The 17,062-nt window shown below is 41.3% G+C and overlaps 1 protein-coding gene across 1 annotated transcript in view; it reads right to left on the bottom strand.

The window, feature by feature from the left end:
* MTCL3 (MTCL family member 3) overlaps positions 1-17,062 on the bottom strand; it is a 427,396-nt gene that overhangs the window by 220,158 nt on the left and 190,176 nt on the right. The window contains exon 4 of the mRNA XM_085611860.1: positions 4,895-5,053. Within this exon, the coding sequence (XP_085467986.1) occupies positions 4,895-5,053 (159 nt within the window). The remainder of the gene's footprint in view (positions 1-4,894; positions 5,054-17,062) is intronic.

Below are 17,062 nucleotides of genomic sequence, written 5' to 3'. Positions count from 1 at the left end.
GGACAATAACGTTCTTATGCAGAACACCAGGCATCTCTGTTGTAAGCTTCAAAACCATGCCACCATGTGGAAACAGTATTCTGCATCAGCTATCATTTTTTACTGTTTCGTGATGAGAGGCCAGTTGCATGCTTTACTTTTACATTTTTTTTATTGAAGCACCTGCCCTCCATACTTATTTGGCATATTTTTTTTTTTTATTCCTTTATTTTAGCATATGCTTGCACTACAAAGAAAACAACCACCTCGTTTTTTAGAAGGCAAGAGGAAAAAATATTCTGCCAAGACTCTTGCCCGGAGAAGTCCACAAAGGTCAGGTTCATGTAGTCTACAGTGCTGGTCCAAATGTGGCTAATGGGAGGTTATATAATCTCAGTGGACCTTGCAATGTAGCTTACCTCAACAGCTTTGAATTGCACTAGTGGACCTATGACCAGATACTCAACCTGTGCCTTCTATGCCACCATCGGTCACAACTCTGCTCCTTCCTAATGAGTGCTGCACCTGTAAGTGAACATTGTGCTTGTGTGAGTGCAGTATAGTCAATATGTTTTATGTGTGCACTGTGAGGGGTGTACCTGCATGAATACAGATTAACATTATCTTTTGTGAGTGCTTGGTAAGTGGTCTACAGGTTGAAAGCTATGCCTGTGAAAGTGCAGAGTGAGGCAAATGCCTGTGAGTGCAGCATGAAGGGTTTGTTTATCTGAGGACAGTGGTTTGAGTGTGGGTGTTGCTGCATATAATAACTTAGTGTGCATACACTTTACAAGGCCAAACCTATTAGCTTTAGTAATGCTTTATAGGGATATGGATTTGACTTGCAGAATTGCAACAGAAGGAGTGGAAATTCAAAAGTGCGTGTATGAGAATGGTAGTGAATTTTATTTGGCAGATGCAGACTATGTCGAAGGAGGTGGAGGAGTGTCAGCGCAGCTAACCGCCAGATATGTCAACCTAGTGAGGGGGCCCAGTTACTTTGCTAGCACTAAGGCCCATGGCAACTTAGATACGCTACTTGATGTACCGTTATCTGCCTGGGGGGAGAATGAGACTCTGAAATACAAAAGTATGTAATGTCCCACCCCAAAAGATCAGGCGATTCGCTCAAACTCCAAGTTACAACAATGAAGGCCAAAGTGACAGACCTCCCTCAATCTTCAGGTTACAGCAATGCAGTCCAAAGTTACAGACACTATTGACCTACCTTTCAGAATCAGGGAACTTTTATTGCTGTTGTTGCTGTCGCTTCCTATCACAAAATGGTTTGCCTTAACAGCACTTTATCAACAACTGCAGTATGAACAGGTTCTTACAGAGAAAGTGCCTAAAACACCTGTATGCATGCTACTGATCGTTTTCCACCTCTATATCAGATATTTGTTATCAACCTGCAGTAATATTGTATCCTGAATAGCTACAATCTACTATCATCAAGGGAAGCATGTGTAGGGAAGTGTAGATTTTCTGTTTTTAACTCCACGTCTACTTAGCCTATAAGACTTTGTTTAGTCAGTGCTAAAAGGTAAGCTACTGGGCACAGAGCATGGAGCAACCATGCCATGTGGCCAATCAGAAGCCATGTTCATACAAGTTGCACCCAAAGACCATCCCTTCTTCAATGGCTAATGAGCACAGAAGCAGGTTATTTAAAAGACACTGAAGTCAAGAGTATTGGGGAAAAGTTGTTCAGTGGCCAATGGTCTCAGCAATGGCTGTACTCAGTTTGCACGAAGGGCAGAGATATTGGGAAAAGGACATGTACTTGTGATCAGCATCAACTGTTAGCATTGATCTGGGAACATACTTGGGTACTGTGAAGGAGGTACCATCTGCAGGGTTACTAGATACACCACTGAGCAGTGGACACTGAACAATACAGACTAGCCAGTCACTGAAAAAAATAGGTTTGCAATTTATCAATGTATCCAGTGCTCACACAGCTATACATGTAGCTGAGCGCATACCAGATGCATGAGTCTGCGCACAGGATAGTGCTGTGACTATTATCAACTAAAGGCTGTGTTACTGGTCTGGAAAGAAACATTTGAAGACAATGCCTTGGGCTCAGGTCCATGGTACAATGAAGGAGGGGGCACACACAGAGGCAGCACATTGTGCCGACTGAATCGCTGACTACTAATAAAATTAAATAGCATCACACCAAAATTACTGTCACAGTGTCATGTGATCTAATGAAGCCTGACTGCTGAATAATTGCCACAAAGTAGGTACTGTGGCATGCACAATTTAATTGGTATTGCAGTGAGCCACTTCATGTCATGTGTGCATCCCGAAAACTGTGTAATGGCACCAGTATATGCACGTTGTCCTCCTCGTCTTTATTCACATATGTACAACATGATATCCTCAATCACTTACAGGCAACAATTTATTGAACCAGCACAACAGACAGTACCATGGAGCCTCTAATAAGAAACAGCCTAACCTGTCTTGCACCTGTACAAGGTACATGCTAACTATAAACTGGCCAACAGCGCAAGAGCAGTATGGTACTAAATATAACTCCAAAACTAAGGGAAGTTACAATGAAGAACTACTCCTGTCATTTGCCCTCTTGTCTCATGAAATTCACTTCCATGTACACAGCTGCATTCTCCGTCATGTATATGTATCCTCCTTGTTGTCCATGTATCTTAGCATTGTACGTTTCTCAAAGAGGTGAAGCCAGATGTTTCTGTAAGATCATTCCACTGAGGTGTATTGATGCATTTAGTTAGTGAGAATGATGTAATGGAGAGGGACATAATCTAAACTTGTTTGAGCTGTGAGGTATGGGTGTGTTCATTAAAAAGTCACTACTGGAGATAAACAATGTGCAGCTAGTTCAGGAGATGGTCATGTCCATCTATATCGAAATGCAGGGGGCACTGCACTGTTTGTTCATTCTGGTGTAGACACCCAAAAACAAAGCAGAAAATGTGGCAAAATCCTTCTTACAACAAAGGGTGACACAATACCATGTAAGCCGACTACTGACATAATGAAGCTGTAGCATGGAGTATCAAGAGGGAAGTAGATAGGGATGCCAGTGTTGGGAATGGCTTGCATTTGATGGCATTGGCACAGGAGAGATTGGAGACAATGATAAGAAGGGTGAAGTGACTGCCAGACACAAAACCAAGACATAGCACTCATAGGAGACTTGTGACTTACCGCTGGGAGAGAGTGACACAACGTTGAGAGAGACATCAGGGAACAATTATGAGAAAGAGGACAGAAATGGTGCCCAGGTGCTAATACAGGTCAAATTAATGAGTGTTACTAAACATAGGGATTCTAACATGGCAGAAGTGTGAAGTAACATAAGTGCAAGCAGACACAGACATCATTGCTTGGACAATCCAATTGAGGGTGCTTAATATGACACACCGGAGAATGGACCACAATAAAGGGTTCATCAGGTGTGTTTAGGATTTCCATTGATAGAGGTGTAGATTGCCTAGCAACATTAGTAGGTCTTTGCCTATCATTGTGACACATCTGTATGGAATGTGGTCACAACAAACATACATGCCCCCTTTGGTTTCTGTCTGCAATTGTGCCAGCCTATGGATCTGCCAGCCGAACACCAACACTATCATCTATGGCAGATCTGCAAAAACAGTTGAACTCACTCAGCTGCAAAAACAAGGAAGATACACAGTCATCTGCCACATCTCAATGAATAAACCTGGTTCCTGTACCCGTTTCGTGTATTCCTCTGTGCTCCCATACAATCCTGACATACCTCCATACATTGTGCCTTTTACCATATGATTGAGAGACTCCCATGACATTCCAAAGACTCTCAACTTCCATGTGAGAGAACACCAATGTAGGTGTCACTATGACTATTGGCAGTAGAGGGAGAAAAGGAAATGGGAGAGAAATGGTAGGACAATTTAGGTTCATCTCATACTAATACAGAAGTAAAATACTATATCTGAGTGAAGCAGTAGGAAGACAAACATGAGATATGGAGGAGGAATGAATGCGTCCGGGGGTAAGTCCTGTAGAAAATATATGATTTGGAAATACAATGGAAAGTAAGAGGGTGGAAAAACGAGGGAATTGAGTTAGTTCCCATTATAATGGGGTGTAGGTATCAATTATGCAGCAAGTGTAGCAGCACCGAGTCTCTGAAAGTTGGTGAGACCCACTGTGTCTCTTTTATGTGTGTGTTTAACGTTGCAGCCAGGGTATTTGTTACCCCTGCTTGCATTAGGGTCCATGGCATCCTTGATATGTCACCATATTCAAAAAGAAAACAAATTAAACTGAGAAAGGTATCTGTGTTCTGCTACGACATATAAACATGCAGTAAAAATGGTATAACAGAGAGCCAGTGAATGCATCAGACTGAAGGATTTGGGAACTGGATTCATCACCAAAGGAGACGATTTTTTCAGGATCGTTTTTCATGGCCATCACATACAACTTTTTTCCCCCCTGCTGTTGTCGAAGAGCAGTTCATTTTCACATTCTTGGAAGAATATAATCAGTAGTGGACAGTTCAGCCAACAGATACCACTTCTGTTGGCTAAGAGAATATATCAGATCTTACATAAGGGTGCCCTCTGGAATTCAAGCTGTAAAAAGACTTTGTGCTACCTATTTTTTAGCCATTTAAAGAACACAAGAATTCATTAAACGTACAATTTTGTATTTTCCGAAACTAGCCATTTTAAAACCTTTCGGGAACTAGGAAAAGACACAGCATTAAATATGAGCCTGTTGGTCAAAGAGCATCTTTTCTAAGCAAGTTCACTATTCAAATTTCCACCTGGTTGTTAAAAGTGTATTCATACATGGATTCAAATGCTAAGATATATAGTAAAAAAAAAAGTAAAAATATTGTTAAACAAGTCTTATACATGAAAATGCCTCTTACCTCTTTCACCCGTTCCAGTTCATTTTGCAAAGCTTGCTTAGTTATTTCCACCTCGATAAGCTGCTGCCTCAGATTCTCATTTTCCTCTTCTGTCTTTGTGCGCTTTTCTTCTACATTTTCAAGTTCATGGTGAAGTCTCACGGACACATCCTTTGCAACCTAAGGGAGCGAAATATATTCTGAGATAAGCCACTGCTTGCGTAAAACAGGGTTATTATTTAGATATAGTGTTCAATGATTAAATAATCAAGTTGTTAAGAAATACCTATCTTGAACTATACACTTTGAGGTCTTATTCAAATGAAAAGGTAACAATGTTTTAAGAGTAGCTTCGCCCATTATTGGCTCCTGCAGTAATAAAGCCCCCCACCAACTCACCACACTAATACAAATTACCAAAACGGTGATTTCTAACATGGAGTACCTTAATATGATAATACGTAGTTGGGCACAGGGAAAGAGTATCAAATAGACAGTTTTTACTTTCCCTCCTGAACATTGTCAGAAGACACATGCAAAGTTTTAGAGGTGGGTTGGAATGGGATTGTCCCTGCATAATGAACAGTCGTATCCCCTGCCCTGCATGCTAGAACTGCACACCTTTGATCCTGGTTTATTGATTTTTTTGTAACGGAACACACAAACCCTGCGTCTGTGTAGTAAACTAGTCCCATTCTGATGACAATGCAAAGTTCCAGACCTAGTGCTGAACCAAGGGCATCCTCATAGTGATAAGAGTACTACCGTCGCGGTCACTGGTTTCATATATGTAGCGTGGTGGTGGCAACATACCGTTTTAGTGAATCATAATGACAGGCTTTTTGCCTGTGAGATTTGAATACTTGCCTGCTCTCCCATTCATCTAATGTTCTGCTACTCGGAATGAACCCATAATCCTACATGTGACATCATGTCCACTGTTTGTGCGTGTATGCTAGAAGTAGCAGTGCTCCATGCACTAAGTTGTGCATGTGCATGTATGCTAGAACAGTGGTTCCCAAACTGGGGTCCGTGGACCCCAAAGGGTCCGTGACACATTCCCAGGGGGTCCGCAGGCAGCAGTTTTGAAAGCACTGCAAAATGTTTTCTCTCAGTCTTTCATTATCCTGATGCTGCTAATAAAGGTTTATTTGGGCAGAAATAAATTCTTATTATTAACGTCAATGCTAACCACTGTGTCATGTTCTGAATCCTGAGTTTGTGCTTCTCCAGACCAAGCACTCTTAAAAAATGCCTACCAGCATAGATGACATGTGACTTCTACACCTTGAAGTCCCCTTTGCCTTATGTGACATTTTCTATACACTGATTTACACATGTATGATTCATTGTCTCAGCCCTACACTGGTATGAGAGATGCTATTAAACAAATGCAATACACGTGACAGAGGGGCTATGGAGAGATAAGAGGCACTGTTGGAGGGTGATAGTGAAGGAATCATTGAAGAGCCCCATCAAAGATTGTTGTATCCTGGTACACAGTAAGGTCACAATTTACTATGCTTTAAAAGCTAATACAATTCATTATATAATATTAAATGTATGTGGAATGCACCATTTTTCCCTAATTTTCTTGGGGGGCGGGAGAGCCCCCCAAAGCTCACTTTGTAGTGGTCAGGCTCACTCGCTGAACTGGGTATGCACCGTAAAGGGACTGGTCTGACAACATTTGCCAGGGCTGCTTTGGGTTTACAGTACGGCCCTGGCAGGAGCAGGAGCCTCATACAGCGAAATAAAAGCAAACATTGAAAAGTTAGTCACCGAGGTGCAGCACCAACCTTCCCATTAAAATCTTTAGATTTTTGCAATATTTTTCAATATAAAAAAATAATCTTTAGCTATTAAAGTATTTGTTTGGTGTGCACTGGTTTGTGTGTTTTTCACGAATTACTGTCTTAATGTTTGAAATTTAAATAGGACAAATTGCTTGGGGGTCTCCGGCTTCCAGTAGTGACTTACTGGGGGTCCTCAGGAGTCAAAAGTTTGGGAACCACTGTGCTAGAAGCAGTAGTGTGCATGCAGGAGTGCTGCAGGCCTGTGGGATCTATTTTTGAAGCGCATAATCAGGACCAGAATACAAGATGGAGAAGAGGTTGCTTTTCTCCAGACAGCATATGTATATTGCTGGGGTCTCCTTGCTGGGAGTGGAGCACTAACATAATGGTGAGGAAAGAGGAGACAGGCATTCCTTAGAAGGGCCAGAAGCCTTCCTGATACATGGGTCTGCACATGACTCTAGCTTCCATTGGGTAGATAGGAGGGGTATACAGGGAGAGGGGTGGTTGGATAATATATCAATTTAAAAATATCGGGAGACAGAAATATTGGAAATTAAATATCGGGACACACAAATATTGTGATGCACAAATATTGACAAGAATATCGTTTATTTGAGGTAAGTAATATTGTTGCAAATAATATTGTTTTATTTATATAAACAGATTGTATTGATTTTTACATTATACAGCCCATGAAGGCCAATATGAAAATAACAAACAAACAAATCCCTGTGCTCTCATTCCGCCCAACCCGTAATCAACCAATTTAGAACAAAGCGTATCTAGAAACAGCATCAAGTGTCCCGTTCCCCCTCCCAAATCACCCTTTACACATCTGAATTCCGGCGTTCAGTACTTGACACATAGAGCATAAAGGCTCTAACAGAATGCCCCTGCTATCTGTCAATATTGATGCTTTTATCAGTTTACTAATATTGCGGTTAAAAAAATAGTTTTTTAAGTATGTTATTGTGTTTTAATTGATATATTAATTTCATGTAATACTATTGTTTAGATATAAATGTTATTAATTGTTTTTAAAATATAGCTTGTAATTTGAAGTAATTCAGAATTTATTATTAATTTGTAATAGTAATTTATAGTGTTGTATTGGGTTGTTGGGTTTGTAGGGGGATACAGTGGGAAGTTAATTAGGTAATAATTTATTAGAATCATTAAAAAAAAAAAAAAATTATATGATTGATATGTATTATGTAATTTATGTAATACTTATTTATTTTACTTATATTTTAGTTGCGGGCTACTAGGTTTATAGAGCTGTAGGGTTGGAAGTTAAAGAAGGAATAATTAATAATTTATTAAAAATTGTTAATTATTTCATTGATTTTAAATTATGTAAAATATGGAATACTGAGTTATTTTACTTCTATTTTAGTTGTGGGATGCTATATTTGTAGAGGCATTTGTGGGATGTTAAGTAATAATTATTTAACTTAATGATTATTTGTAAATTAATTACTTAATTTAATATTAAATATGTACATTAGGGAATACATATTTATTTTAATTTTATTTCCTTTGCAGGATGCTAGGTGTGTAGTGGTCTATGGTGCAAAGTTAATTAAGTAATAATGAACCATTAATTATTACATTTTAATTAATTAATTTTTAATATATACATTATGGAATCATTTTATTTTTTGTTTTATTTTAGATGCAGGCTGCTAGGTTTGTGGAGGTACAGAGTGGGAAGTTAACTAATATTTGAATAACAATTATCAATTAACTGATAATTAATGTATTCATTGAATAGTAATTATGTAAACTGATTAATTGTTTTTGTTTTATTTTAATACAGATAAATATATTTATGTTAATTAATATTTTGTTTTATTAAGAGTTACATAATTTTTCTTCCTTCATGGGGTTACTCATATATGTAATGTGTTTGAAGTGAAGTATTTTCCCTACTCTAACAAACTGCAGTGGGAATAGTAAAATGAACCTCTTTGCAGTTCAACACTTTCCCATCTGTTGCGCTGTTTGGAGAGGGAGTAGTACATTTCACCCGTTCAAATTCCAATGCTTTCCCTACTGTTGCAGGGATGGGTGGCAGAATAGTACATTTTATTTCTCCAAAGTCCAACACTGTCCCTCCTGTTTCACAGACTGGCATGGGAATAGTACATTGTACCCCTCCAAAGTTCAACGCTTTCCCTACTGTTGTGCTGTTTGGAATTTGAATAGTAAATCCCCCCCTGAAATCCAATGCTTTCCCTACTTTTGCTCTGTTTGGGTGAACATATTAACTTTCACTCCTCCAAAATCAAATGCTTTTCCTTACTGTTACCCACACTGGAGTGGGTATAGTAAATATCATCCCTCCAATGTCCAACGCTTTCCCTACTGTTGCTCAGATTGGAAATAGTAAATTTTACCCCTCAAAATTCCAATATTTCCGTACTGTTGTTCTGTTTGGAGTGGATATGGTAAATTTTGTCCCTCACAAATCCATTGCTTTCCCTACTGTTTTGGAGTGGGAATAGTAAATTTACCCCTCAAACGTCCATCACTTTCCCTACTGTTGTGTAGACTGGAGGGTGAATAGTACATTTCACCATTGCGATGTCCAAAGCTTTCCCTACTGTTGCACTGACTGGAGTAAGAACAGTTCAGTTCAAAAAGCTTTATTTGGTTAATATCAAACCATAAACTCATACACAAAATATGAGCATAAAAAACAGAGATAAGAACATTTAATATAAAAGCACATCAAAAATATTAAATCTTGAAAAGGATACAGAAGATGTCTGTGTGTTCAAACAGGCAGAGCAGTCCATTTAATCTCTCCCGGTTACAGTACATAATACACAGCTTTTGTACCTTGGCAATATAGTGTGGGCAAAGAAAGGGCTTCAGACTTAAACTGGGAAGGTGAACACAGAATTATGCATTTTGTGCACTTTCATTTCCCAACGAGTCTCCTGAGTTTGACTACAGTGACAAGAAATCTGTAAAAAGTATGACACACAATATCAGTCTGCAACAAGTACAAATACTCTAGTGCCTCTTTAATTTTCCGAATATTTAAAATTCGCAGTAATGGCGTCAGAATGCGGGTTTGTTCTTCTCTATAAAATTCACAAAAAAAGAGCAAATGGCGTTGTGACTGCAATGCTTTTGAATTGCATGGGCAAGAAAGAAGATCATAATACGCAACACTGATCTTCTTCCTTGCCCATGCAATTCAAAAGCTCGCAATCATAACTCCATTTGTGGAGGGATACAATACTAAAAAACTTCTTCTTAATTTCAGCCTCCCACCTCTTGATTTGATGGGTATGATTGATTGCTAATGGATTGTCAAACAAATCCCTTCTGTTATTTAGGTGTAGATCTTCTCTAATATGGGTTAGCCAGTTGATATTGTAAATCCTGTCCCGTTTGAGACAGTGACTACAACCTGCGTGGCCAATACTGACAACTATAGCAGGGTGGGTGCCAACTTCAGTATATCCCCCAGGTACTGAAGACCTAAGGCCTGATTACGAATCTGGCGGTCATGCGACAGCCAGACTCGCGGTGGCGCAGGAGTGGCAGGCCACAAGGTTTGACGATTATGGCTTTGTAAGTCATATCAGCAGTGGACTGCCGGCTGCACCAGGGAACAGCCGTTCCCTGGCGGTGGCGCAGGAGCTCCTTAATGTATTATGCTGAGCAGGGACTGCCACAGTCCCATTCAGCATATTTTGAGTTCCTGGCCCGCCAGCCTTTTCATGGCGGAGGCCAGCCATGAAAAGGCTGGTGGGCCTGGAACAAAGGGTGCCCTAGAGAGCCCCCATGTCCCCCTGCCATGGGGATGCATTCAGGGGGGCACAACACGTGCCCCCTGTCTGTATTCTCCCCAGGTCCAGCACGGCATAGACGTCATCATCCAAGCCGTGCTGGAACTTTTTGGCCATTCTCATTGCAGTGCCTGTTTTCAAGGCAACGTCATGGGAAAGGCCAAAGGACTGCCGATCATATTGCGAGTTGTAATTTGCAACTCGTAATACGGCTGGCGGTACGTGTGTGGGTTTGGTGCAGCGGAGCTGGCGTTGAGCCAGCGCCACTGCATTAACTCATAATCAGGCCCCTAGTTCTTCGTAGGCTAAAGTAGATGGAACAGAATTGGTAAGTGACAATATTTTACGAAGAAATCTATTTTCACTTATTTGCGATTGGCAGTTATCGATGAATCTCCACACTCCAGTGTCATAGGTGACAATCTGCAAAGGTCTTGCTTTATAAATAGTAACAGCTGCTTTAAGAGGCATAGACCTCAACATAACAACAATTTGAACAAGGATGCAGTGGCTACTGGGTTACTTTCAAACTTTTCTGGTTCCCCCAAGTGTTTCTTATTGTCGAACGGGATCCCCAAATAGTTAAAGGAGTTTACACACTTATGTATGTTCCCGCCAACCTGAGAATGTGTCAATCTGCTCTGGAGCAACCACAGACCATGGCGTATTATTTGGATGTATTTGTTGTTAGACCCAGGTCAGACAAAGTTTACAAAACTGTCTAGGAGTTTTTGGAGTCCCAGGTCTGTCCTTGCCATAAGGACACAATCATCTGCATACATAAGAAGATACAAGAGTGGGATGGAATTCAAGAAAAGAAAGATGATACAAGCAAGTGATAGTGACTCCATTGATGACTTTATGGATGGTCTATTAGCTTTCTGACCGTCTCCATACAATGTTGTTCATTACAATGGAAGAAATCAGCAAGTAGGATTCGAGTTCCCCTGCTGATCAAGGTCTCCCTGTAGGAGGTTTGCCTTTTGTTGTACTAGCTCCACAGTTAGGAGCTCCAAGTACTCCTGTTACTACCCCAGCCCCAGTTGCATCCACAATTACAACTGTCCAAGCACTGATACTACTTTAGACCAAGGAACGAGAAACCAAATGATAACATCTCCCATTGTGAGTAGAGGTTGAGAAAATCACCGAGACGGAGACCCCGAGAGAGGATGCTCCAGTACGAGTGATGAATGTTTTAAGGCCAAAGACAGAATTTGAAGGAATTATTACAGGAAGTCTGGAGCTGGAGTTTATAAATGGGTACAAAAAGGAGAAACCTTTGGTTCTGTGCAGAGAAGTGCTCTGCTAGGCATAAATGTGAGGCTCATGAGGTTCTAGAGGGAATAGCAGCAGAGTTTGGGGATCATTTGTCCAAGAGCCAGAATCAGAAGAAGAATTTTAAGATGTTCATGAGTGTGTTACTTCCTAAAAACATGCGTATACCAAGACTAAAATAACATCTCGGGGAATTAGTTGGTAACATCCAAAGGTGGAGTGATAGTCAAAAGATTAGAGATCGGTGGGCTTGGAAAGAATGGTAAAAAGAAAATGACAGACAATACTGGAGGGACAGAATATGAAAACAGCAAAAGTGAGAAAGGGCCTAAGGCTTACCCATTGAGAAAACTGAATGGGGGTGGATATGTGCTTGTACTTTAGAGTCACAGTGATCATTTTACATTTACATACCAATTTTAAAAACTGAGCGAGAATCCTGACCTTTGGTACCCACAGGTTGACCGGTTAGTGAAAATTTCAAAAGTGCTTAGGGAAACTTTAAACACATTCTTATATACTGCCATTCTAAATGACCTGTATGCTGAGTGCAAAGTGTCAGTGCAGCATCCAACTGAGGAACTGCTGAGAGTAGCTCAGACAAATGTCCCTTCTCCTACTGTTATAAACAAGCACAATCAAGTGATTACATTTTTGAAATGTAAGGTTCCTGAGAGAGAGAATGGTCGGTTAAAAATAGCAATCCACCAGAGTCTCAAGAAGCTGCGCATGCTTATTATGAATGTTTAATGCAGGCTTCCCATTAGCATAGTAGTATCAAAAAACCTGAATGAGGAAAGCTGGGTTATTTTGTGTCTGAGTATATTCTTGCCTTGTACCCTGAGTTTAGCTCACATATTTACCAGACTGTGATTTTTTTGCAATCACAGCCTTTGGATTAAATATTGCATAATTCAAACTACTGTAGTGAGGATTTGGAAGCGAGACAGAATATGATCAGGGAGAAATTTATGTTGGCTCAGAAGAAGTTAACACAGAAAGGATTTGGCAACCTTTGGTTATGATCCTAGTGGTGATGCAGAAATGCGGGCAGTTGGATACCAACGTGGTGGTCATATGATGCATAATGGGAATGATATGATACACAAAGTAGGGGAAGAGGAATGCCAGTGGACCCCAATTCGGGGAAGGACATAGCAAAGTTAAAAAAGATTACGCAATGTCATTATTATAACAAGGTAGGCTAGTGGAAACCTGAATGTAGGTTGAATCCGAATTGAATGCAAATTGAGGGCCAAATGCCAAAATGAACAGGATGGCAACACAACATGCAAATACAAAGAACCCACAACCGTATCTTGCCAAAGCCCAGTTAATGCAGCACAGTATGAATGGCCCGAGGTTTAATGTGAACCAGAACCCCAGAGTTCAGAAAAATCCCCTCTCCAGTTCTGACAATCTACAGCTGTTCCCAGTCTTCGACAGTTTCGGAGGTTCAGGTTCTGATCAATCACAATGAGGGTGCCTGAGATTGGAGGTAGATTGTATGCTTGGTGCAGTTTTTGAGGTAGATTAGAGTGGCCCATAAGTGGGTGGAGAGGTGAATGGCCCTCCTGTGTCATTTCTTATCGATACAGGGGCTAACCCTTCTAGTGTAAAATCTGTAGTAGTCCCAAACCAAGCCCTTTCAGGAACACAAGTTCAAATAGTAAGCATTTCAGGCAACCAGATCCGGGTTCAGCTGCAGTCCTTGTAAAGAAAGGTCCCCTTGAAGAGGATTATCAGTATGTAATATGTGACTCGAGCCCAGTCAAACTGCTGGGCATGGATCTTCCTGCAAATTAAATTGTGTGATCTATGTACACCAGATTGTATCAATCTTCAGCCACACAATGAGGATACAGACTTTAAATAGAGGACACAAAGAGCAGCCATTGGATTTTTCCTGGTTTTGACAAAAGAAGACTTACTCCCTGACTTGTAGCACTCCATGAAAAAGAAGCCTGGGGTTATAGTGGTAAAGACATTGGCCAGATCATAGGTGCTAAATCTGAGAGAATAAAAATCAAACAGAATGCAGAGTATTCCTGAATGCCTAAATACAAACTCTCACCAAAGGCGTTAGCTGGAATAACTCCTGTAATTGTGATGATATTAGAGCAAGGCATCTTAAAAGAGATACTAGGGAGTTCCTGAAATTCACATACAATGGGCTGCCAGAAATCAAATAAAAAGTGGTGGCTTATGCAGGACCTGCAAAAGTTCAGGAATATTGCTGTCTCATGTTGTACTGTGGTGCCAAATCCCTTGTGATGCTGAATGGTACACGGTCATTGACCTGTGCCACACATTCTTTTCTATTCCATTGCATGAATACAACCATTTCCTCTTTGCATTTCACTTTGATAATAAAGTTCTTGCAGGGTAACGAGTTCCACAGGGGTATACAGAAATCCCCTCAATCTTCAATCAGGTACTGAATATGAATTTTGAGACCTTGCAGTAGCTATGCAACTTCAATCCTGGTCTAGTACATCGACGACCTTTGACATTTACAGTCAAAATGTATGCAAGACAACATTGCCATGTTGAACCATTTACCCAAAAATGGGCATGAAGTGCCCCCAACTAAAGTGAGAAACTTTCAGAAAACGTCTTGTATCAAGAACACAATATTGATAAAGGAGGTAAGAACGTGTATCAAGAGAGAATATCTGGCATTCTAAAAATTATCCCTTCTGCACGGCAAAGAGAAGGCAGAATGTTTCTGGGAATGGTGGGTACTCCCACCAGTCGATTCCCAATATTTCCCTAGTAGCAAAGCTTTTACAGATGCTTACACACAAAGATGTGTCTGGTCCTCTATCATGGGACAGCTACCGCATAAGTGCCTTCCTCAAACTGAGAGAAAGTGTATGCCAGGTCCCACCTCTAGGAATGCCAGACTAAAAAGCAACTTCAATTTGTCCTGTAATGAAACAGATGTGTGCTCCCTCCTAGAGCTCACACAGACCCGCATTTCTCAAAGGCGATGGCTGCAGTTAGTGTCAGCATTCAGTAGTGTGAAGGGATAATCACAGGCTATGACTTCATGGTTATGGTTCCCCATTATCTTGCTCATTCTCACTCTAACAGAACACATTACGCAGTAGACTGGCCCGTTTATGAGCAGGGGATCCTAGCTATGGAGAACATTAGCTCCTGTCTCAATCCTTCTACACTGCTGTCTTTGCCTATGACTGATGAGAAAGAGGATGGGGTCGACCACTACCCTTTGCATATTACTGAATTGTGTACAAACCCAAGCCCTGACATTCAAGCCGTAACTCTGGAAGAGCCCGATTATATGTTGTTTGAATGGCTGCTGTTTAAGAGATGAAAGAGGGATTTTGAAAGCAGCTTATGCCATATGCCTCTCTGAGTGTGTAGTGGAAGCATCCTGTTTGCACAATATAACCTCTGCAGAGGTGACTGAACTGAGTGCTCTTACTAGAACCTGTTGTGTACCTAACAATCTGAGAGTCAGCATGTACATTGATAGTCAGTATGGTTTTAGCGTGGTCGATGTTTTCAGACAGTTGTGGTCCTAGAAGGATTTAATGACTTCTTCTGGCTCTCCCATCTGAAACGGAAATTATGTAAGAACCTACTTGAAGCTTTGCAGTTGCCCACTGAAAACGTTGTTGTGAAATGTGCAGCACACAAAAGCAGATGTGATTGAGACTGCTGGCAACCGCTATCCAGATGGAGCATCCAGATACTGAACTCTTGCACATTCAGTGGAGACTAATCACATGATTCTGAAATGTATGTTGCTGCGAGCTTTTGTTGACTGTTGCTGATACATGGGAAGAGTCCATGCGTCCTCAGGAGGAAGTCCCTGAAAGTGAACAGGAGGTATGGGTCAAAGCAGGGTGTATGAAGAATCAGGATGAGATCTGAGTTTCAGCTGATGGAAGACCTGTCTTGCCAGATGCCATATTGTCCCCCTATGGCCAAACATTGTCATGGCCCAACCCGCATAGGGAGAGATTAAATGGTGCACTTGTTTAAGACGAACTGGTTCAATCCTCATGTCTGTCATTGCTGAGAACCTGTGCCACAGAAATGTCACCTGTCAGCAGTTAAATGTGAGCAGGAGGACTGTGATCGCCATGAACCATATAGGGAGATCAAGTGGCCCTGTCAATAGCATGCAACTAGAGTTTATTGTCAAAATGCCTGGGTGATATGGGCTCTGCTACATCGAGTGAGAATGACTGTCTCACTGTGGCCAAACCGTTGTTGTTGAGGGAGTTGGTCCCTCGGATCAGCCTTCTAGTTTCTCTTGAGTGTGATTGTGGGAGTCATTTCAACTATGCATTTATGTGCATGTTGCATGTAGCCCTTCAAGCGTATCAGAGACTTCATTGTAGTTATCATCCTGAAGTATCCAACATCGTTGAACAGACCAAGGAACACTGAAGTCCCAACTTGTCAAAGTGTGTGCATCCACATTTTTTAAGTGGCCTGATGCCCTTTCCTTGATGCTGATGAGCCTTCAAAGCGCTCCTGATCAGATGACAGGACTGTCTCTGCATGAAATCTTTATGGAGGGAGCCATGAGACTTCCTGCTGTGCCTGCATCTTTGCTTGTGAATATTACAGATAAAACAGTTGTTGACTACTGCAAGGGATTGGCTGATGTGGTGTGTTCTGTCACTCAAAGGGTGAGTCCCCTTCCATGCCAAGTGCAGTGCTACGACCTCAGTACTGGAGATTGGGTCCTGATGAGGAAATACATCAAAAAGTCGTGTTTTGAGGCCCGCTGGTGTGGCCCTTATTAAGTCATCCTGGTGACCAACTCTGTTGTGAAGTGCGGTGACCTTCAAAACTGGGTACCATATTCTCACACACAAAGAGTGAGACAAGCTGGTACAGACGTGGCGACCACAACCACTAATTTGCAGAGTTACACTCCAGAGCACCCCGAATGAGCAGAGGGGGGAAAAGAGTGTGCCCAAATGTCTCAAAGTCAACCTGAGACAAGCGCTGAGTCTGTGGTGAATGAGCTAAGAGTAGTCACCAAGAACCAAGCTGAACAAATTGCAAATTACAAACTTTGATCCTGAAGAAGCGCCAAGCAGTGTAGCCAGAGAGACACAGTGATCAGAAAAGTGGTGAGAGAAGGATGAAAGACTGAGAGCGGTTGTGCCAGAGGAGGTCAGCCCACATACCGTTAACGAAGAAACAGAGACAAGTGAGCAAAGTACCAGTGAGGACTAAAGGCCAGCGCATAGAAGATCAAAGTCAACATGAGTGCCTAGTCGGAGGTACCCTGCTCCCGACGGGACATACTTTGCAGA

The sequence above is a fragment of the Triturus cristatus genome, chromosome 6 (genome assembly GCF_964204655.1).
Source record: "Triturus cristatus chromosome 6, aTriCri1.1, whole genome shotgun sequence".
In the NCBI taxonomy this organism is placed as follows: Eukaryota; Metazoa; Chordata; class Amphibia; order Caudata; family Salamandridae; genus Triturus; species Triturus cristatus.
Note: the sequence above shows the minus strand (reverse complement) of the source record. Positions and strands in the feature narration are given on the sequence as shown.